Below are 21,502 nucleotides of genomic sequence, written 5' to 3'. Positions count from 1 at the left end.
GGGAAAATCAAACCAAGCACAGAGTTAACTGCATCATGGCTGTTCAGGAGTCAAGAAGTGATGGGGAGATTTGAGGACACACTCCAACTATTATTACAGGTGTCTGTAGGACTCGCCTGAAAATCCCCCCGTAAGACATCACAGCTCAGACACAGATTTCAGATCACTCTAGAAGAAAAAATTGGCCACTTTTTCTCCTGTTCAATAACATCAACCTTGCAAACGCCTGGTTATAGTAAAGCTTTATTGCCCTGGTTGCGTTGTATCAGACACAGCAGAACACATCGGCAGAAACAAAGTGGCATGTACAACTAACTCCCTTATTCCCCGCTTATTTTCACATTTAATCATAGTCACAACTCCTATCAAGGACTCTAGATGTCCTCATATAATTAGATATGCAATTTACACAATTACAAATCTAATTGACCCAATTAAATTAACTCAATATATTGAAAACACCAATGCCACAGGAACTCAGCTGCCTATTTAGCACATCCCCTCCTTCACGCAGACAGGCATCTGAGGCTTGCTGCAAACCCCTCTCAACCATACTCGCTTTGCAGGTGGCCCTGAAAGTCAGCAAATTTTGCATTTCAATCAAAAGAGAGGAAGCAAGCCACAAGGACTCAAAGCTTTCACAGATAATACCTTGCCAGCTGCCTCTTCCAGTACAAGAAGGGGGATCTGGCTATGCTGGAATAAGTATAAAGGGAAGAGGAGGTCCTTAAGATACTCCTGGAGGACATACTCCAGATTTAAAAGACAAACCAGGGGGAAGGTCAGGCTCTGCATTTTCAGGATGTTAGTGCTCAAATAAAGGTTTATGCATTAACCCAATGTTGGCAGCTGCTAAACAGCAATATTGTCCAAAGATACTTCATGAGACGAAGGGGGAAGATGTGCAGTGAGGAAGAGAAGATTAAAAAAAAGCTTTAAAGAGAGGTTTCACCTACCTCCGGTCGTTTCTCCTCCTTCTGAACAGTTTTTTGGTGTGTGCGATTTCAGCTTCATGAGGCAATGGATGGTAGCCCTGGAAAACAGAGGAAAAAGCAATGATCAGCTCCAAGATACAGGAGGCATCGATATGGAAGGGGTCAGAGCGAGACAAAGCTGTACACCCAATGTGTGAGCCTGATAAAAGAAACAGTTCCCATCCAAACATCCTTACAACATCTCCAATCCTATCAAAGCAGGTCTGGAAATCCACAGACTTGTATGCTCTCAGGGCCGATGCAAGGAGCAGGGAATGGGGTTATCTGCAATTTCTGTATGGGAGAAACCACATGGGGCAAATATTGGTGGATTCCAATATCTGCCATCTAATGGAAATTCACCCATGTCACACACAACACCGCTGACACTGTTGCACCTAAACCATCCACTTTCATCGGGTTGCTTCCTTCTTATTTATTTATTTATCTAAAACTCAGTTGCAAAAATGTCTGTAAAGGGATGATGCTCAGCAGCATTTTTAGGATACTGGAATAAGCAAACAGGAGCCACAGCTGGCTGATCTGTTGGGGCTGTGCCCCCACGCTGTTAGCAAGTCAATGACCGCAATCTATCTTAGCCTCTGAGCTCCAGACATTGCTGGTGAATCACCATGCACAGGAGCCACGAGGGAGCAGCCTGGGCAAGGTAAAGGGCAAGGGCTGGGTGGGAAACCACTTCATCGAGCAGTAGCTTTGTCACACTGGCATGACAACATAACATACTGACTTAAAAAAAAAAGTCCCTCTCTCTCTGCCTGAAGAGCCTTAAAAATGACAGTTAATTTTAGTAGCAGTTACTGAGATAACAGTATTTTCAGTTCCTCTGGTGGAAGATGCAATGGAGGAGAAAGGTTGCTGGGAATGGTAATGAATTTAGGCTTGCAGACCAGAGAAGGCAAGTCAAAGACCAGCAGGGTTTATTGTGACCATCCATCCCGGTCATCTGCAAAGAGCCTGGAGAAACTGCTACTACAGCAACCCTACAGCTCCCACAGTAGCTGGAGCCTTCCACTTCAGAGACCTTCACTCTTCAAGACTTCAAGCCACGAAGAACTCACCAAGCCCCTAGGTAAGTCCTGCCCCTAGCACGTCCCCATTTGAACCTTGCTTTGGCTGCAGTCTTCAAGTGTGTTCCTGAGAAGGTAGCTTCCCTTTTAGCTTTCTTCTTCACTATTAACTCTTCCAGAGAAAATCGGATGTGCCATGATCATATGGTTTAGTACAGGCATTAGAAAGCATGTTCAAGAGTAGCACCTACTCTCGGTGACCAAATTATCCTTCTCTCCCACTAAAACACCCTTAACACCCAGAGATGCCACACCATCCTACATGATCCCTCATAGCAGTGGTACAGAGGCCATCATCACATGAAGTTGCCTTAGCTTTCTTGCAGATCTGCTCATCCAGCGAGGATCTGCTCAGCGATACATGTTGTTCCGTGGTTCTCTACTCACATCCCTGCACCCAGCATCAGGAAGAGCTCTCCTCATGTTCCATAGATCTCATCTCACTGCTCAAACATAGCCCATCTTTGACTAAGAGGAGGTAGTTTGGGAGTAGGGAAAGCTGGTAACCTGCTCTCCTGAGGCTGTGGTTGGGTTACCACCCAGTTAACCGGCTCTGACTTGGGCTTCTCCTGCAGCCAAACATCTCATGGTTAATTCTGTGTGGCATCTTTGATGTCTAATAGCTTAGAATCATACTGAACCTTCTTCATTACTGAGGGCTGTGGTTTGAGTCTTCCTCATCCCTTATTTTCCCGATCACTTATTTTCACTGAATGCATAGGAGGAGCTTAATATCTCAGAGATCTCTGTTTCTTTGAAAATTTGCTTGAAATTGGCCAGTGGGTACCAAAGCAAATGAGAAAAGGAAGGGAAGGAACAGACACACGCAGCTCAATCACATCAGCCATGCTAGTTTAAGAAATCAGGCTAAAAATAGTACAATACATAATGAGGCTGTTTCTAATGTTGTACTACCATAGCAGGCTAAAGCTTGGGGCATTTTAAAGAATTTAAAATGCATTGCAGAAATATGTGCAAATACAATCACCTGGAAAAATGAAACCATCTCTGCAGAACACAAGGACTTAAAGCACCGATTTTCTCAATGCAAAGTCTTCTTTAAGTCTCAGGAGCTGCCTTTCTGCTCTTTCCAACTAGAAACCATACGTACAGGAGTGCATTGCTGCATGTCCTCCTTGCGGAGCAGCCCTGTGCTTCCTCAGACCTCTTCCACCAGTAGCAGACAGCATCGGGGTAAGAGATGGATTAATTACATGGGAATAAGGCTCCTCATCCAAGGAGTATGCCTATGCCTGAACAGAGGAGAACTTTGTGTCCTCATTAGGAAAATCAAGGATTTCCCTTCTTTAGCTGAGTAGTTCCCTTCCTTAGTCCTAGTCATGAGACAATGTTTTGGAAAAAAAACAGTCATTGATCCCTAGTCTTGTCTATTTTGGTGCCTAAACAGAGATAAATTTGGAAGGGAGAAAAGTCGACTTTCTTTGTGCAGCAAGCTGATGTAAAAGGAAATATCAGCAACTTGCAAGAAGGGTGGAGTGGCTAGAGAAGACCAAGGGTGCTGGGTGGGTGGGGATGGGCCAGAGTCCCAAGGGCACGGTGATCACCTTGATGATATGGCTCTTGGGTTTGTCTGGAGGCTGCTCCCCATGATGAGTCATGTAGGACAGCAGTGGAAGTGCCTTCAATAGAGCTGGCTCGCTGAGGACAACGTGGATCTGAAATGCAGCTCTTCCATTTGTTAGTGGACACACTCTTTATGAAGCTGAAATCCCTGAACAGAGCCAAAGGAAAATGTCTTGCAAGGCAGAAGACCACCCTCTGATTGGCAATGGGTCTACAAGAAGAGCTACGCAAAAGGGATGTTTGTCACTTCTGCCTGGGCCAGAAGACACCAGGGAGTCCAAACGCCCACGGTTTTCAACTTTTCAGTGGGCAGTAAAATTGCATTTGGCCTTTCTCCCACATCAGTTTTACTTCAGTATTTATTTGCAGGTGGGTTGAGGAACGTAACAAACCAACATGTCAGTGCTACTGGTTCTGGAAGCAAGGTGTGTGGGAAAAGCAAAGAACAAGGAGCCCATGGTCTTAGGAAGGACCATTAATAGGGGTCATTTTCAATTTCAGAGCAAAACACTGCAGTTTACAGGGTGGGAAGCTTGGAGCAGAACCCGAGAAGCCCATGGGACTTCTAATGCATATACGCATATGTCAAGTTTAAATTATAAACATGCATGCTGTAACAAGATAGGCCAACAGCTCTGGAGGAGAAGGGGCATTCAGGACCAGTCTGCTTGCCAGGCCAATCCTCTAGAGATCAGCTATGTTGTGATGTGTGTATTCATTTTAGATGTTTCGGGGAAAGCAGCTCTTGGAGAAGGGAAGGTTGGCAAGCTCAGTTGACTGTCATAGGGCCAGCTAGCATACACCAAGGGAAATATCTACTGAAATTGCTGCAAAGAGACAGCAGAGGGGAGCAGGTTTGACACCCACGTGCACTCATGTGCTTTACCTTTCTAATTAAGGTGTCTGCCCAACCCTCAACCCTGTCCACGGGAATCCAGAAAGCCAGCAGCTGCCTCTCTGCTGCCCCAGACCCATTTACATCAAAGTTTAATGAAAGAACAAATAAAAAGCTTTCAAGATCTTGTTGTCAATCTGCAGCAATTCAAGAGCCTCTGCCTCGCCCCTCACCGATACCTACCCCTCCCCAGCAACATCCCTCTCCTGAGCCATCCCACCCCACATCTCAGCCCACTAACCTGCGGGCAACTGTCCTGGGAGGGACACAAGGAAGAGGGGCAGGACCAGAGGAAGGAAATGGTTGGTTTTAGAGCTACCCTGCTACGAGCAGGAGCTTTGCTATCATTTTTCTCTTGCTTCCTCTGCAGCAGCATCAGCTGAAGAAGTTGGAGGGAGGCACCAGCTTTGCCTCTTTTAGTAGTGATAGTAAACACATGGCAAATCACAAGGAGAAAAGCAGAAATGAGGTAGGGTTTTTTGCTGTTGCAAACCCCAGGGACTCCTTTGGCATCTGAAAACAACCACCTTATAAAAGGGATGGTCTTATTTGGGACCAACCTGCACCCTTCCTCCTTCTCCTCCACTTCTGCACTTCTCAAATGCAACTGTTGTCTGAGGTGGCCAAATTCATGGGTGTTTCACAAAGACCTGGTAAAATTCTAAGGTGTTATGAGAGATTGGGGCTCATTCCTTCATCCCCATGGTCTTCCTGTCTGGTTAATGCAGCCTGACTTTCAGATGTGAAACTTTGCCCCACAAAGTGACTGTCTTCACTCATATCCACTCGTTCAGCCTTTTTTTCAGATGTTGCCCATGCAGCAGAAACCCTCCCAGCCCATGATGGTCAAGCAGGCGAAGATGCCTGAATGGGAAACAGCAACACTGAAACCCTGAGAGTGAATGAAAGGTTGGGAAAAGCAACTGGACTGATGGAAAAAACCAATGCTGGGGTGATGAGAGAAGGAAAAGAAATGATCCATCCATATTGCAGGATCAGTCCGCATGAGCTTTATCTCAGCCTTTTGTGCCCTCAAGAAACATATCTGTCCTTGCTTATCTTAAACAAATGGTTGCAGAAGGCCTGAACTGAACAAACAGGTTATTAGGTTTGTGGCAGGCACTGGGAGTTTCGCTCAGTTTTATTGCACACAAAGTTCAGGGTGGGATTTATTTTCTGGAGGGGGGTGGGAAGGGAGAGGTGGGGTTGGGTTCACAGCAGCCCCGGAGACGCCTCATTTACCTGAGCAAAGGTGACAACAGAAATACCAAGGTTGGAGGGAGTGTAAAAAAAAATAAATATATTGTGGTTCCAGAAATGATCTGCAGAAATCAACCCAGCGACTTGCAACACCCTGCGATAAGGCTTTCATCTGCCAATAGGATGGGTCATCTGTGGCAGGAAAGTTCGGGACAGCTCAGAGCTGTAGATATATTTAACTTTTATTATGCCAGTCCCATACTCCTGATGCCTACAGGGTTGAATGTGCCCATGCTCAGTACAACCATCCCATCCATCCCATTGCACACAAAAAACGTGGCAAAGGTGCCACTACCTCCCTTTCAGCATCATCCCCATCACCTCTACCCACTCAAGGCCAGCATTTATCAACACACATAAGTGCTGTGGGCACTTCCAGTAGAGTCATCTCCTTGGAGGCTACTTGCCCTTGCCTCTTCCCCTTCCAGGAACTCCCATGCTGCTGGCCTGCCACCCACTCTCCTCTCTTACACAAGGGGAATTTTTTACTTCTTGAAAGGAGAGGGCTGAGGCACAAACCAAAGCCTTGACCTGCTTTGGAAGCCATGGAAGAATACCAAACAATGTCAGGAAGCTGCCTGGAAATTATTTCCTCTCTGTTAAAATGTAAGTGATAAATCTGTTCCTTCAAATTGCAAGCTACTCATTTTTCCTGGAAGGTGCTTATAATAGTTGCTTCTGTATAATGAATCAATCAGTGCTCAACATCAATGGAATAGAAAGTGCAACAGTTTTACAACATGTTCCTCACCCAAGATAAAAGGCAGGTAAACCCTTACAGCACTTCACGGTTGTGGCTTTCCCATCACTCCTCACCCACAACACAGCACATGGGTCCCGGCCACTTCCAAGGACGCTTTCTTCAATCTCAATCACTGTAGCCAGGGCTAAATTAAACTATAGGGTTAGTAAAGATAATTTAAGCTTCCAGGCACCCAGGAGCTGGAAAAGGAGCAAAACTCCTCCAGCTTTGCCACTGCTGATCTGACAAGCCCCGTGGTGGAGGAGGGATGCTCCGTGGGACCTTGACAGTAGGATGTGCTTGCCTGATAAATCACGGTATGGCACAACATGTCTCAAATGGGAAGTATAGGAAGTTGTTTCTTGGGAGATGTCCTGGTTTGGAGGATTTCCTGATTAACTGCATCTTTGGGAAGCAAACCATAAATTGTACATTGCCAGCAAAGGCTGACCACGTAGCTGCAGCACGAGTGCCTTGGTGATGAGCACCTCGGAGAAGACTCTTTTCCCCAAAAAAGGGTGGGAGCACAGAGGAGCGATGGCTGTGATGGGGATGACTGTCACAGCTAAACATCACTCTTTAGTTATCATTAAAAACACTGGTGCTATTCCTTATAGGGCTCCGCCCTCCCACATTGCCCCAAACCTCCTGGACTTCCACTTGCTGAGCATTAATGCTGGTTTATACGTCCCCTCTCATGAAATGGTGGGCATTTTAATGAATTACAGCCTCTACACATGCAGTCCCAGACTCAAAGAAGTATCATTTAGACCCTCATCCTCCCACCATCTTTCCTTGGCGTTTGCTATCGTCTCCTGGCAGACAACAGACACCCAGCTAGAGGGAAGACAGCATTTAAAATGGCATTAAATACTTGGTGGCAGCTAAGCTGTTCCACCTCATCCCTCTGCAGCCAGCTCTGGGATGAAACAAAAGACACGCAGAATGGCAGAACAACCCAGCGTGAAACTCCCTGTGCGGGGTGAAGGATGCAAATACAATTAAAGCATTAGAATAATTAGACAAAGCATCCCAAGTGAACCTGAACCTTCCTCAATACCTTCTGCTGATTACTGAGTTTTCCAGGATCTATTTTTAACTCTCAGCCTCATAGCTCCTGAATTATACATAATTCAGAGATAATAAAACTTTAAAATCCAGGACAAAGTCTCTAGGAGGAATGGCCTCTGCAAACACATATGTGCACATTAGTACAACCATGCTGGGCAGGAAGAAAAACCCAACTAGTGCCACCGTGCCCTGGCTAAGCCACCAAGATGAAGACAAGCTGGAAATGCTGCTCTGGGCTCCCCTCACTGTTGCATTGAAACAGGACGCTCCAGACACACTGACACGGACACATGATGCCATAGGAAGAGTAAAAATAACAGAAAAAAGAAATCCCTTTTTGTTGCAAGAATCCACAAAACCAAAATCAGTTACAAGCTGACTTAGGAAATGGATTTTTTTCCCATGTTATAGCAAAATGGGAACAATACTGTGTGAGTGGAAGTAACTCTAATTGTTTTAACTGATGTTATTTTAGTGTTATTTAGGTTTATTGTTTATTTGTATGTATTTCCTCTACCCTGGGCAGGCTTAAAAGCAAACCTTACTGTCAGCAGTAAAGTGTCTCATCCATAAATGAATACATTTACCCAGTAAATATAGATATAACCACACCATTGCTTGGAGTTCTTAAATGTAGAATATTTAAAGAATAAATTAAATAAATAGCATTGGTGACCTGAGTTTGCTTTCCCCTGGAAAAGGGAGCCTTTTTCAGCTAATAGTGGGAATAGATACTGCCCACATCACTTGCGACCACCTGGTATTTAGTTTGCGGTCTGTCCAGGTAGCCCAAGCTCATCCTGAGAAAGGGCTGCACTTGCTGCTCTGAAAAGCTTTTCCTACATTTTGCTTGGCTTGTGCTAGTTTGGGGGTGAGGGAGGAATTGCTTTAGCTGGGACTTAAGAGTGTTATGAGGTAGCTATGGGAATAATTTGTAACTCGAGTTATTTCAGTCCCTCTGAGACTCTGCATTTCTTTAAAGTATAGTTTTCCTCTATATTTTTCACATTTCCCAGTCTGTTTTTCCCCCGTCTCTTGTTACCTTCAAAGCCTACCACTCCCTAGTTGTGAACCTCGATGTGCTGTCTGACCATGTCTCTCCAGCTGAGATGAAGCAGGCAGGTGAGATAGCAGGAAGACCCTTCATGCACCGTCCACCTTCAACATCTCCCCATCGTGCCATTGTGGTGGACAGTGTTGCGAGGAAGCGACTTGGAGGCAGAATAGGGACCTCCCTGATTAATTTTTAAGGTGACCTATAAACAGACCCCATAGGAGATCAGAGAGTTTGGGACCAGAGCCCAGGTCACCCTCTAAGCTGGAGGGTCTGTTGAACCTTTGTGCAACCCCCAGCGTCAGTACAGCCTCCTCTGGCTGGGTGTGCTCACTTTGAACCTAAACATCACTCTCAGCACAAATTAAGGGCTATATCCATGTGTATTTTCATTTCACCCTTATGATTAGTAGAAGATTGCATGTTTTTCATGTGCATTTGTGCAGTCCCCCAGAACTAAGCCCCCACAAATCTTCTCCTCTTGGGTGGACTGGAGTTTCAGCCCATAAGAGCTCCAGCAAACTCCCGGAGTTGGCACAGTCCAACAGCGATGAACCCCCTTATTTGCAGAGTGATAACTTCATAACCTTACTAATAAGGAGTGTCTTCTTTTTTCTTTCAACGTGGGTAAATCCAGAGGCGCTAGGAGAACCAAAGACAAAGGGAATTTTGCCATCAACTTCAATGGAGTCGTGGTGGCAGCCTCTCTTGGTCCACCACTGGACCCTTCTTGTAGACCTTTATGACTGAAGCAAGCTGTGCAGAATATCACTGTCCTTTCCTTCCCCAAGGTCTTTGTATTGTACTAGAAACATTTTCACACAACAAATATTTCTATTTGCAATTGGCTGAAGACACAGCCAACACATTTTCCCTGGGACTATACCACAAAGGAATAGTTTTTCTCCTTTCTGAAGTCTCTGCTTATGTGGCAATAAATCACGGACTCCGTGGATGGTGTTCCAGAGACCCTTATTGTTAGTCAGCATTAGTCTTTTATAGTCTATCTCAGTTACACGCGAAGTGCACGCACTTAATCATCTAATTTGATTGGTAGCCATATACCGTTCACGCACCTTATGCTCCATTTGGATTGGTAATAGTTTTTTGGTTGTCTTTACTATTTTTGCCTTTGGTATCTCCTTATCTTGTTCTAGTTGCTGGGTTTTGTTATTGAGCAAGTGGTGTTCAAGGACATAGCCCAAATTCGTCAATATCAAACAGCTGTGCTGCACTCTCTGCCTCCACATGCTTAGTCTAGCCCAGCCCAAAGAGAGCAAATGAGGATGCCATGTTGCAGGCATCCCAGCTCAGAAAATACCCTAATGTGCAAACATCAATTTAATCCTATAAAAGCCTCATGAAAATTCTCATTCCTTTTCAGGAGTGTGGGCTGTGCAACACAACGGCTTGACTTTCTTCTTGCCAGGTTACTGGCAGTTGGTACCTGGGTGGAAGAAACTGCTTCTTGATTGTCCATCTGCTCCCTCCCAGGATTTTCCTTTTATGCATTGAGCACTAAGATTCCTCCTGTTGCAATGGGTTTTAATGCAGGGATAAGCACAGAAAACATTATGCACTTGCCACAGAGTATCAATCAAATCACATCATATATTAATTACGTTGGTGGTTTTTCACTGGTGCTTTGCAGACCTCTGGGAGCCATGGACTACTTTGAACAGTAAAACGAGGACGAGTAAGAAAAGCATGTTTGTAGTTGCTTTACAGTAATCTCTAAATATGACATTTGGAAACAGATCTGGCATTTCCACCAAAAAAAAATATCCTAAAAAACTATTTTTTATCCAAAGTTGCTACAGGACAGGTAGCAAGACAGCCATATCTGCTTTCCCGTGTCTTGCAAAGGCTGAACCTCAACCACGACAACTCCAAAGACACAGGCATCATTCAAAGATCAGCTTTCCCACTGGTGAAAGCATGAGTTACGGCTGCCTTTGTGATGACTGCCAGGAGCTGGGTGAAGCCCCTTCAATTCACTTCACGTTGGCCAAGAGGACACACCTTCAGGTGTTCCATCAGAACCAAGCAGGGACAAAGAAGAACCAGCAACAGAACTCAACAAACCAACCTGACTCCTGGATATTTTCATGTGCCAAGTGACCAGCACCAAAGATCTTGTTTACTGGCCATGTTGCCCCTCCTCGCTAGGGCTTTTTAAGCTCCTTTCTCCTTTCCTTAGTGCCCTTCTTGCTGGCAGGATTGTGCTCGTGTGATGGGCTCAGCTCCAGAAGCTGGGAAGAGTCTGAGATAGTGGTCACCGAGAGTGGTATGACCAACGAGCAGAAAGGGTCACAACGGGAAACCCACAGATGCACTACATTACGAGCAACTTGGAAGTGGCCGTCAAACTGCTCACTACCAAAAACAAACAGGAATTTTGGTAACCAGCACATCCTCCAGGTCCATTCAGCTGGCTCCTTTCTACGTCCAGCACCCTTGCCTGCCACCATCAGCACTGCAGCCATAAGCATCCTACAGATGCTAACGGTTACGCCTTCACAGTGGTTCTGAAGTCCCGCAAGGACCCTACAGCAGCCCTGGGATGCAAAACAAGATCTCCTACGCTCCACTCCTTGCTCACCTGGGTAGCTCTCCTATGAGTCTACCTATAGCTTAAATTAGGTAGCCAACTACCTTACCAAAAGTGGTTTTAGACATCCTCACTGGCTTATTGCTCTTTGCCCACTGTATAAAGTTACACTTGTGTACAAGACGCTAAAGGCACATGAGGTCCTTCCTCTTGCCTGCCTCTCTGCTGGGAGCAGAGACAACTCGGAGAGCCGGGATGGCTCAAGCTTGCCCTTCCTGAACTCAAGTCATCAGACGCCTGTGTCTCTGTGCTTGGCAGCCTCAGCCTTTCTCCCCTTATCAACATCAAAAATCATTCATTTAACATCCATGGCCTTTTGCCAGCAAGAATGCCACGCAAGCAGCAGAACCATCTCTTCTGCTCATCCAACAAACCAAAGCAACAAAAGCAAGGCTCTTCCTTGTGCAAAAAAAAAATAAATTCCCACCAGCTAAGAAAAGCTGGAGGTTAATATAAATTCCATGGGTTGAGGGGGAAACGGAGCTGCATTCAAAGACTTGATGGCTAACCACACTTCCTTTGTCTGGCAACTGCCTGCTCCCCCAGCAGAGTTATTAAGGAAGTTAGAGGAGTGCTGTATTTGTTCCAGCTGCAGATTTCCCTTAACCCCTTGTGGTTGTGTTTTTGAAAAAATACAGATCTTGTGTTCTGATGGTGGCTTTCATTTTCATGTATGCCACGCCTACAGTTATTAGCTTTGAGTGCTGTCATTCACAGATTAAAAATAAAAAAAAAAACCTTTGCCATTCTAAGAAGTCCAGGCTGGACAAGTAAAAGGGAGATTAAAAGAAGGCTTTTAGAAATTAGCTTGGAATAGGAAAGATGAAGATAAAGCCATTATAAAAGCTTGTGCTAATACAGGAATCCTTTTTGTTGTAAGTGTTAATGCAGCCACACAAATTCCTATGGAGATTTATTAGTCGGGTCATATAATGTGCTCTCCTTCCTCTGATGATGATAAATCAAGGCTATTTTCCTCCACTAAAATGTTCCTCTCTCTCAATTAAGAGGAAAAAAAAATATTTATTTCCAAGACTCTGTTTGTGATATACACAAGGTTACCTGTGAGGCTGATGCCTTCAGAACAGCGAAATACAGACGCTGAAATTAAGGTACCTGTCTAGAGACTACACTGTTAGGATGCTCCCTCTAAGGTGAGCACAGCCCCAGGTCCGTGGTACTCAACACCAAATAACCTAAGGGAGCTGGGATATGCTATAGGTTTGCAGCATCGTCCCCTTCCATCATCCCAGACCTGCTATTGCATCCACTGTCCCACAGGACTTAAGTCCAGTAAAGCACTTACTTTATGTGAATCTGTTCCTAAGTCTACTGTTTGCCTTGGCTCTCAGCCAGTTAAGCACTTAGGCACATGCTTAAAGTTAAGCACAAGAGTAAACAGACTGAAGTCAGGGGGATTTAAAATTAAGCACATATTTCAAGGATTTGCTGGATAAGGGCCTTAACCCCAGTGTGCAGCATTTAACTGGGATGATTCCCAGCTGATTAGCTCCCCCCTTTCCCTTCCATTGGACCAGGCAACAAACGGTTTCTGTTTTGCCACTACGCTAAAGGCTTGGCTTTAAAAAACCTTGTCTAGCCTCCAGGCAAAGTATGTCTGTCTTTAATTATACCTGCCTGTGAAATATCTTCCAGAAATCCCCACCCAAACAAAGCCTCAGGAAAGGAAATAACAGAAATTCTTGACGGTTTCCATGGGGGAAATTATCCTAACCAGTGAGAAGAGGTGCATGTAAGATGAGGCTGATGACCGTTCCTACTGTACATGGCTCCCAATCCAGAGAGACTCATAGAATCATAGAATCATAGAATGGTTAGAGTTGGAAGGGACCTTCAAAGGTCATCTAGTCCAACCCCCCTGCAAGAAGCAGGGACATCCCTGACTAGATCAGGTTGCTCAGAGCCTCATCCAGCCTGGCCTTGAATGTTTCCAGGGATGGGGCCTCCACCACCACTCTGGGCAACCTGTTCCAGTGTTCTATAACTCGCATCGTAAAAAATTTTTTCCTAATTTCCAATCTAAATCTACCCCCCTCTATTTTAAAACCATTACCCCTCGTCCTATCGCAACAGGCCCTACTGAACAGCCTTTCCCCATCTTTCTTGTAGGCCCCCTTGAGGTACTGGAAGACTGCTATCAGGTCTCCCCGGAGCCTCCTCTTCTCCAGGCTGAACAGCCCCAGCTCTCTCAGCCTGTCCTCATAAGAGAGGTGCTCCAGCCCTCTTATCATCTTCGTGGCCCTCCTCTGGACCTTCTCCAACTGGCCCATGTCCTTGTGTTGGGGGCTCCAGAACTGGACACAGTACTCCAGGTGGGGTCTCACCAGGGCAGAGTAGAGGGGGAGAATCACCTCCCTCGACCTGCTGGCCACGCTTCTTTTGATGCAGCCCAGGATGCAGTTGGCCTTCTGGGCCGCAAGGGCGCATTGCCTGCTCATGTTGAGTTCCTGTCCCACCACCCAAGCTGTAGAAGGTGCAAGCAGGGACTGGGAGGATGAAGAACTGCCCACTGTACTCGAAGAGCAGGTTCGGGATCATCTGAGGAACCTAAAGGTGCACAAGTCCATGGGACCTGATGAGATGCATCCATGGATCCTGAAGGAACTGGTGGATGAAGTTGCCAAGCCACTGTCCATCGTATTTGAGAAGTCGTGGCGGTCTGGTGAGGTCCCCGATGACTGGAAGAGGGGGAACATAACCCCAATTTTTAAAAAGGGGAATAAGGAAGACCCGGGTAACTACAGGCCAGTCAGCCTCACCTCTGTGCCTGGCAAGGTCATGGAGCAGATTCTCCTGGAAACCATGCTAAGGCACATGGAGAGCAAGGAGGTGGTTGGTGACAGCCAACATGGCTTCACCAAGGGCAGATCATGCCTGACCAACTTGGTGGCCTTCTATGATGGGGTGACGGCATCGGTGGACAAGGAACGAGCAACGGATATTGTCTACCTGGACTTGTGCAAGGCTTTTGACACTGTCCCGCACGACATCCTTCTCTCTAAACTGGAGAGACATGGGTTTGATGGATGGACCACTCGGTGGATAAGGAGTTGGCTGGATGGCCGCACTCAGAGAGTGGTGGTCAACGGCTCAATGTCCAAGTGGAGACCGGTCATGAGTGGCGTTCCTCAGGGGTCCGTGTTGGGCCCGGCCCTGTTCAACATCTTTGTCAGCAACATGGACAGTGGGATAGAGTGCACCCTCAGCAAGTTTGCCGATGACACCAAGCTGTGTGGTGTGGTTGACACACTGGAAGGGAGGGATGCCATCCAGAGGGACCTTGACAGGCTGGAGAGGTGGGCCCGTGCCAACCTCATGAAGTTCAACCAGGCCAAGTGCAAGGTCCTGCACCTGGGTCATGGCAATCCCAGGCACAAATACAGGCTGGGTGGAGAATGGATTGAGAGCAGCCCTGAGGAGAAGGACTTGGGAGTGCTGGTGGACGAGAAGCTCAACATGAGCCGGCAATGCGCCCTTGCGGCCCAGAAGGCCAACCGCATCCTGGGCTGCATCAAGAGGAGTGTGGCCAGCAGGTCGAGGGAGGTGATTCTGCCCCTCTACTCCACTCATGTGAGACCCCACCTGGAATACTGTGTCCAGTTCTGGAGCCCCCAACACAAGGACATGGACCAGTTGGAGAGGGTCCAGAGGAGGGCCACGAAGATGATAAGAGGGCTGGAGCACCTCTCCTATGAGGACAGGCTGAGAGAGTTGGGGCTGTTCAGCCTGGAGAAGAGGAGGCTCCGGGGAGACCTGATAGCGGTCTTCCAGTACCTCAAGGGGGCCTACAAGAAAGATGGGGAAAGGCTGTTTAGTAGGGCCTGTTGTGACAGGACAAGGGGTAATGGTTTCAAAATAGAGGGAGGTAGATTTAGATTAGATATTAGGAAAAAATTTTTTACACTTAGGGTTGTAGAACACTGGCACAGGTTGCCCAGAGAGGTGGTGGAAGCCCCATCCCTGGCAACATTCAAGGCCAGGTTGGATGAGGCTCTGAGCAACAAGATCTAGTGGGGGATGTCCCTGCTCCTCACAGGCAGGTTGGACTAGATGACCTTTAAAGGTCCCTTCTGACCCTAACCATTCTATGATTCTATGATTTGCTGTCGATTTCTCCAGAAACAGGGTTGTTCGCATGAAGGAGCAGCAACTTGCCCAGATTTGACAGTGTACTTAGGGAATGTCACCGAGTCCCACTTCCATCCCTTACCTGTCCCCATCTAACTCACTTCTAACCATCCTCTGCTGCATTATCATTTGCTCCTGAACAGTCATTCCTTCCCATCAGGGCATGTGCACCTGATTTGCCTGTGCTATGCGTAGCAATGGCACTAAATAACCAAGCACCTTTGAAAAGCACCTGTAAAAGATGTCTGGATTACTCCATCCAAACTGCAAACCACTCTAGGTGAGCACTAGATCAGTAATTTTCACTGCAGCACATACAGAAGGACTTCTGTGCTGCCAAAACACCTTCTCTTTTGATCCAACCTCATGTCAGGAAAGCTACCTTAGACCTTCCAGAAGAACAGCAGGACCATCAGCTGCTGCACAGCAGCCTTGCCCTTCCCGAACCAACGACTCTCAGAAGCTGAGGACTGGCAGAATAAATTCAAGTCATGTCTTGTACGCAAATTGCACCATGAAAAGACGTGGCAAGTACGAAGCCAAACGAGGCGATCTACTTCGAGTTCAGACAGGAACGGCAGGATGGTCAAGTAGTGAAGGAACTCCACCTCTAACAACAGCAGGTTCCCAGCCTCATGTACAATTGCAACTTTTGGAGCTACTTGTGATATATTTTCGTGGCCTCACTGGCCATAGGCAGCCGGGCACTACTTCCTCTTCTAGAAGATGAAGAGCAACAAAGGAACTGTATCTTGGAAGTCTGTCACACTTCACCTGCCCTCCACCAAGGTCAACACAGCCCATGTAATTATCATTTATTACCTGCGTAGCTATGCAGAGATCAGAAAGCTCCTCCAGTACCAGGAGAAAAGCAGTAGAATACCAAGGCTGAAAGAAGAACTCATAGCTTGCTTGCTTTTACCTTCAAACAAGGGCATTTGTAAAAAAAAAAAAATAGTTTAAATAACAAATATGTTTGCCTAAGCATTTATAAATGGAACTAAAAATAGTTTTCCTTTCAACTAAAGGACCCTTGTAGTGTGTGCAGTGTCAACACTGTGGCACTGCAAGAGGGGTGGGCACGAGACCCTGAATTTCTCCCTGGCCACCACGCCCTTGGGATTTCAGGCAAGACATGGGACTCTTCTCTCCATCTCCCTTGCCAGGGTTCTGGTCTCTAATAGTTTTCCATAGCCAGATCTGGTCTTGCTTCAGCCCTTGGAGCATTTGCAGAAGAAGAGGAGCTCCCACTCACCTACGCTGACAAAATGGACGAAGAGAAAGAGGAGTCACCGCCATGCTCTTCGGATCATGTCAGGTCACATATACGTTTGAAGTTGGCCACCCAGCTCTCAGAAGCCAAGGGCAATCTCATAACGACTATTTTATCCACTGCTCACAGAGCTGATCTTCAGGAAAACTCTGTAGTGCGAGGAAATCCTGACCATTGTCATCAAAGCGTTATCAACACAGCAAGGAGATAATAACAACAGGAACTGCCTTATGGCAAAATCACCATCATGATTCATGTGACCGCTTGGTGCCAAGGTCCAACAAACTGGAACACAACGAGAGGAGGTCACACATGTTATTAGCTGGTCATTGTGTTAAAAAAAAAGGAAAAAAAAGAGGTGGATTCCTACAATTTGATGAGCATCATGCACTCTCCCTCCGGCAAATGAATCAGGTCTTCAGTGCACGATATAGCTTACTGAATTGAACTTACTTTTTCATAGAAGGCCACAGGTCCCACCTTCTCCTTTGGGAAGGTAGGTGGTATCTAGCCTGGCAGATACAAAATGCCATGGCTAGCTAGTTGACACCTGGAAAAAGTATCACCATTCATGGTGGCAGAACCCAGCGTGGTCTGCAAGTTTTGTGACTGCTCTGGATACACAAGAAGTATCACAGAAACCACAGCAGGCCTCTGATCCGTGTACCACCTCCCCCAAAAGAGAGATGCAGGCTGCCTTGACGATGGACAGGACCAGTGGGCAAACCACTGTAGGTCAGGCCCCACAGAACTTCTCCCAAGATCTTTTACTCCAAGGATTGCTGGTCTGTGATACATGTCCGAGGAGCAGCAGACACATCAGGAAAGGTACCAGCTTGAAAACCTGGGCGCTGCCAAAAATTGGTCAATCCCTGAAGCAAGCACAACATGGCAAGCAGTCGTGCCTCCTTCAACCCCATCCTTGCTGGAGACCATACACCACTAGCACACAGGTTTTGCACGTGCACTACAAGAGTATCAGAAATCCCCCATCTTGGACAATCAGAGAAATGGAGGAGTTCAAGGGCCAGCAAGACATGAGGGCTCACCTACCCTCTGTGGGGATTTCACCCAACAGAGCAGACACTGGGGAAGACACTGCCATGGCATCGTGGAGGAGCACCTATGCACGGTAAGGGGACAGATTTCCCCCCCACCATGAGAAACACCCATTGGTACCTTCTCCAAGCGCAACACTACACCAGAAATGGAGCACTACAGAGACTTCATTTTGTTTTTTCTTTAATTTTTTTTCCTTCGCAGCTCAGGATTACTGAGTTCGCAGAATCTTTCTTTAATGTCACATATGCGGCTCAGGTCCCTCAGTCCCCAGAAGAAGCAGCCTGGGATATTTGCACAGACCCCTCACAATGGAAGGAAGAGGGTGTAGGAGGGAGGATCAGGCTTCTGACCCCTTTATTGTTCTTGGGCCAGAAGAAAGCTTCCTCCTGGCTTAAGAACCACGGTGCTGAAGAAGTTTTCCAGCCAAAACGAGTCAGATGGAGTCACTGGGTGGTGGTTTTTATTTTTTTTTTCTGTGTTTCTCTCCTTCCCCTGCCTCCCGCTTCGGTCAAGCGATGGGGAGTCACAGGGTTGTGCTCCATTCACAAAATACCTGCTGTACATCACGTAGTCCTTCCCTCTGATGGTGGGGAAAGGCGCTGTAACCCAAGTAAATGAAAATAAACCCTTTTTTTTCTTTCTCCGCAGATTTGAAAATAAAAAACCATGAAAGGAAGAAAGGACCCTGCTCCCAGACTGACGCCTCCAGTGTGCACCCGTCAGGGAAGGGGTAGGCGGGGGGGAAGCGAGACAATGATATGAAAGAAAACAAAACCAGCAAATGCTGCTCTGAAAGGATTAAATGGAGATTTTTAAAAAAAACTCCCCACCATTATATAATGAGGCTTAACTTGGAGTCACCGGGGTCACACAATGCAGTAGACTGGAAAAACCAAAGCGCAGTGTAGCTTTTTAATTGTTAAGCCAATCATAAAAAAAAATAAAATAGAAAAACGATATTGTGATTGCACGACAAGGTGGCCGCTCACACACTAATGGTGGGGGTATTTTTTTACCCCTTTTGCTCTTTCTGGTTGAAATACCATTTTAGTATCAGCTTGACTCCTTGGCTTTCTTCTCATTGGGGTGGTGATCTGTTTTGCCGGGACGCTGCCAGCACCAGGCAGTGATGCCGCAGGTGAGCATGGGGACCACACCACCTCCCGACGCCTTAAGGCACGCAGGGCTGACTTGCACCGAAAGCAAAATAAAGCAGAAGTTTATTAGTGAAAACTTTGTCCCAGAAATCCAGGCACTAACACCCATCACTGGGTTTCCAGATCAAAATTTGCATGCAAGGATGTGATTTTTTAACACACTAGTTGCATCTACAAGCCCAATGATGATCCATGGTCACCTGCCTAGCTCCTAGGTCCTCTTTGGTTCTCCAGAGCCTTTAGGTTGAGTTGGTTGTACAACCACAGGCAACCCTGAAGCTCTTCCATCCTCAACGTGTCCCAGCATTGTCTGCACTGAACAAGCTCTATAGACCCAGCAGCATGGACAGGAAGAACTCAAACGAGAAGAAAGCTTCAAAAAAGCCCACCCTAGCTCTTTGCTTTTTGAAAATCAAGTTTTCATTGAACATGGGCCCAACAGCTGGAGTTGACTGGCTGTTCTGGTTTTGTTAGTGAGGGGGGGCCTAAGGTGGTAGCTTCTGTAGGAAACTGCTAGAAGTCGCTCCCCTTTGTTCAGTGGACTCGGCCGGGCCTAGGGTGGACCTGCTGCTGGCCAAGGCCGAGCCAATTGGTAGCAGAATGTCTCATGATAACGCCTCTGCGATAACATATTTAAGTAGGGGAAAACAGGAAAAAGAGGAGGAGAAGATGTGAAGCAGCTGAGCGGGGGGCAGAGAGGGGGAGGCGCGAGCCTCATGGGCCTTGCAGGCCTCACCCTCTGGCCTCCTGCCGGGCAGCAGACTGGGCCCAACTCGGCCCGGCCTGGCTGCAAGAAGTGGAGAGGAGATGAGATGTGAATGAGATGTAAAAAGGATCCTGGGAGACGTCTGCCAGCCTGTTGTGAGGAACGGCTGCAGACGCCAAGGTCAGTAGTAGGAGGGGGAGGAGTAACGCGGCTCCTGGTCAAGATTCCTCTGCAACTCGTGGTGAAGACCATGGTGGAGCAGGTTGTCCCCCTGCAGCCCATGGAGGTCCACGGAGGGGCAGAGATCCACCTGCAGCCCGTGGAGGACCCCACGCCAGAGCAGGTGGAGGCCTGAAGGAGGCTGTGGCCTGTGGAGGCCCCGCTGGGGCAGCCGTTCTGGAGGGACTGCACCCCGTGGAAGAGATGACCCACACCGGAGCAGTTTCACGAAGGACTGTGGCCCGTGGGAGGGACCCCACGCTGGAGCAGAGGAGGAATGCAAGGAGTTCTTCCCCCGACGATGACACAGCGGCGTAAAACAACGGGTGATGAACTGACCGCGACCCCCATTCCCTCTTCCCCCCTGTGCCACTCGGGAGGGGAGGTAGTAGAGATAATGTTAAGCCCGGGAAGAGAGAGGGGTGAGGGGAGGTTATCTTGTTCCCTGTCTCATTATCCTGCTAATTTTAGAAATAAATGAATAGTTTTCCCCAAGTCGAGTCTGTTTTGCCCATAATGGTAACTTTAAGGATTTCTCCTTGTCCTTATCTCAAACCTCGAGACGTTTTTCTTATATTATCTCTCCCTGTTCTCTCGGAGGGTGGGGGGAGTGAGAGAGAGACTGCGTAGTCTGGTCCCGATCGGGGCTGAACTACGACACTGGCCACTGCCATCGTGCCACAGCATGCCCAGGAGGTCCACCTGCTGGTACCATCAGGCTGGAAACCCGGAAATCATCCTGGACTCTTGTTTTCTTTTAAATTCTTAAAAATGCAAATTTCTGGTTCACATTTGAATCTCAAAAACTGTCTTTGGTCCAGGTTATTGTTGCAAAGCAACCATGAACCAACAGGACAGGGTGTCTAATTTCTCCTGCTGCTGCTTCAAACCACGTCCATGCAACTACTGATCCCAAGCCTCTTTATTCTTATCTAGTAAATATTCAGCAACACAAACCTCAGGAACACATATTTTATGTATTTATTCATAGTCCCAAGAGGAAGGATGGCCAAATGAAGGCATAGGCAGCCCAATAGCTTTAAGGAATAATGTCGCTCACAGGCGCGTGATGGAGCAAGTGTTGGCGGCTCCCTCCCCAGGACCAGTAAGCAGAAACAATCCCTGTCTTGTGCAATACCTGCTTATTTTGCCCAGTCAAGGGGTCTTCTTTTGCCCAGCCAAAGGGAAACAAATGGCTCCTATAAGCATACATATTTTCTTTCTGTTCTGACAAGGTGCCTCAAAAGAATATACAATGAGAAACGAAATAATCAAGCGGGTCACAAAAGCAGGAAGAAATGAAGCTTTATCATTCTCCATTGGTTTCTCTGCTCATATATTACAGGAATTTAAAAAAAAAAAGAATTAAAAAGAAAGCAAGCCAACAATGAGAAGTTTCTCCACAGTGGTACCAGCAGGTGAAGAGCAGAGCAGAATAACCCTAGGAGACATGGAGATTGGGGCAGCATCATGTGGCTGAAAGCATGGAGACCATGTTCCTCTAACTATTTCTATTAGCCCCAATGAAATCCTTCAAGTCCACCATCCAGCAAAGGCATTTTGGGGATGGCATAGAGCTTTCTTTCACTAACCACGCCAGCATGCATACAGTCGAGTGTTTGCCATTTTTAGAGCCAGCAGAGAAGCTCATGAAGTA

At 47.0% G+C, this 21,502-nt stretch overlaps 1 protein-coding gene across 2 annotated transcripts in view; it reads right to left on the bottom strand.

The window, feature by feature from the left end:
- Window positions 1–21,502, bottom strand: part of LOC147596582 (CBP80/20-dependent translation initiation factor-like) — a 125,757-nt gene that overhangs the window by 63,427 nt on the left and 40,828 nt on the right. For both annotated transcript variants that reach the window (XM_086769682.1, XM_086769683.1), the window contains one exon: window positions 957–1,033. In XM_086769682.1, the coding sequence (XP_086625808.1) occupies window positions 957–1,033 (77 nt within the window). The remainder of the gene's footprint in view (window positions 1–956; window positions 1,034–21,502) is intronic.

The sequence above is a fragment of the Chlamydotis macqueenii genome, chromosome W (genome assembly GCF_036417535.1).
Source record: "Chlamydotis macqueenii isolate bChlMac1 chromosome W, bChlMac1.mat, whole genome shotgun sequence".
NCBI classification, from domain to species: Eukaryota; Metazoa; Chordata; class Aves; order Otidiformes; family Otididae; genus Chlamydotis; species Chlamydotis macqueenii.
Note: the sequence above shows the minus strand (reverse complement) of the source record. Positions and strands in the feature narration are given on the sequence as shown.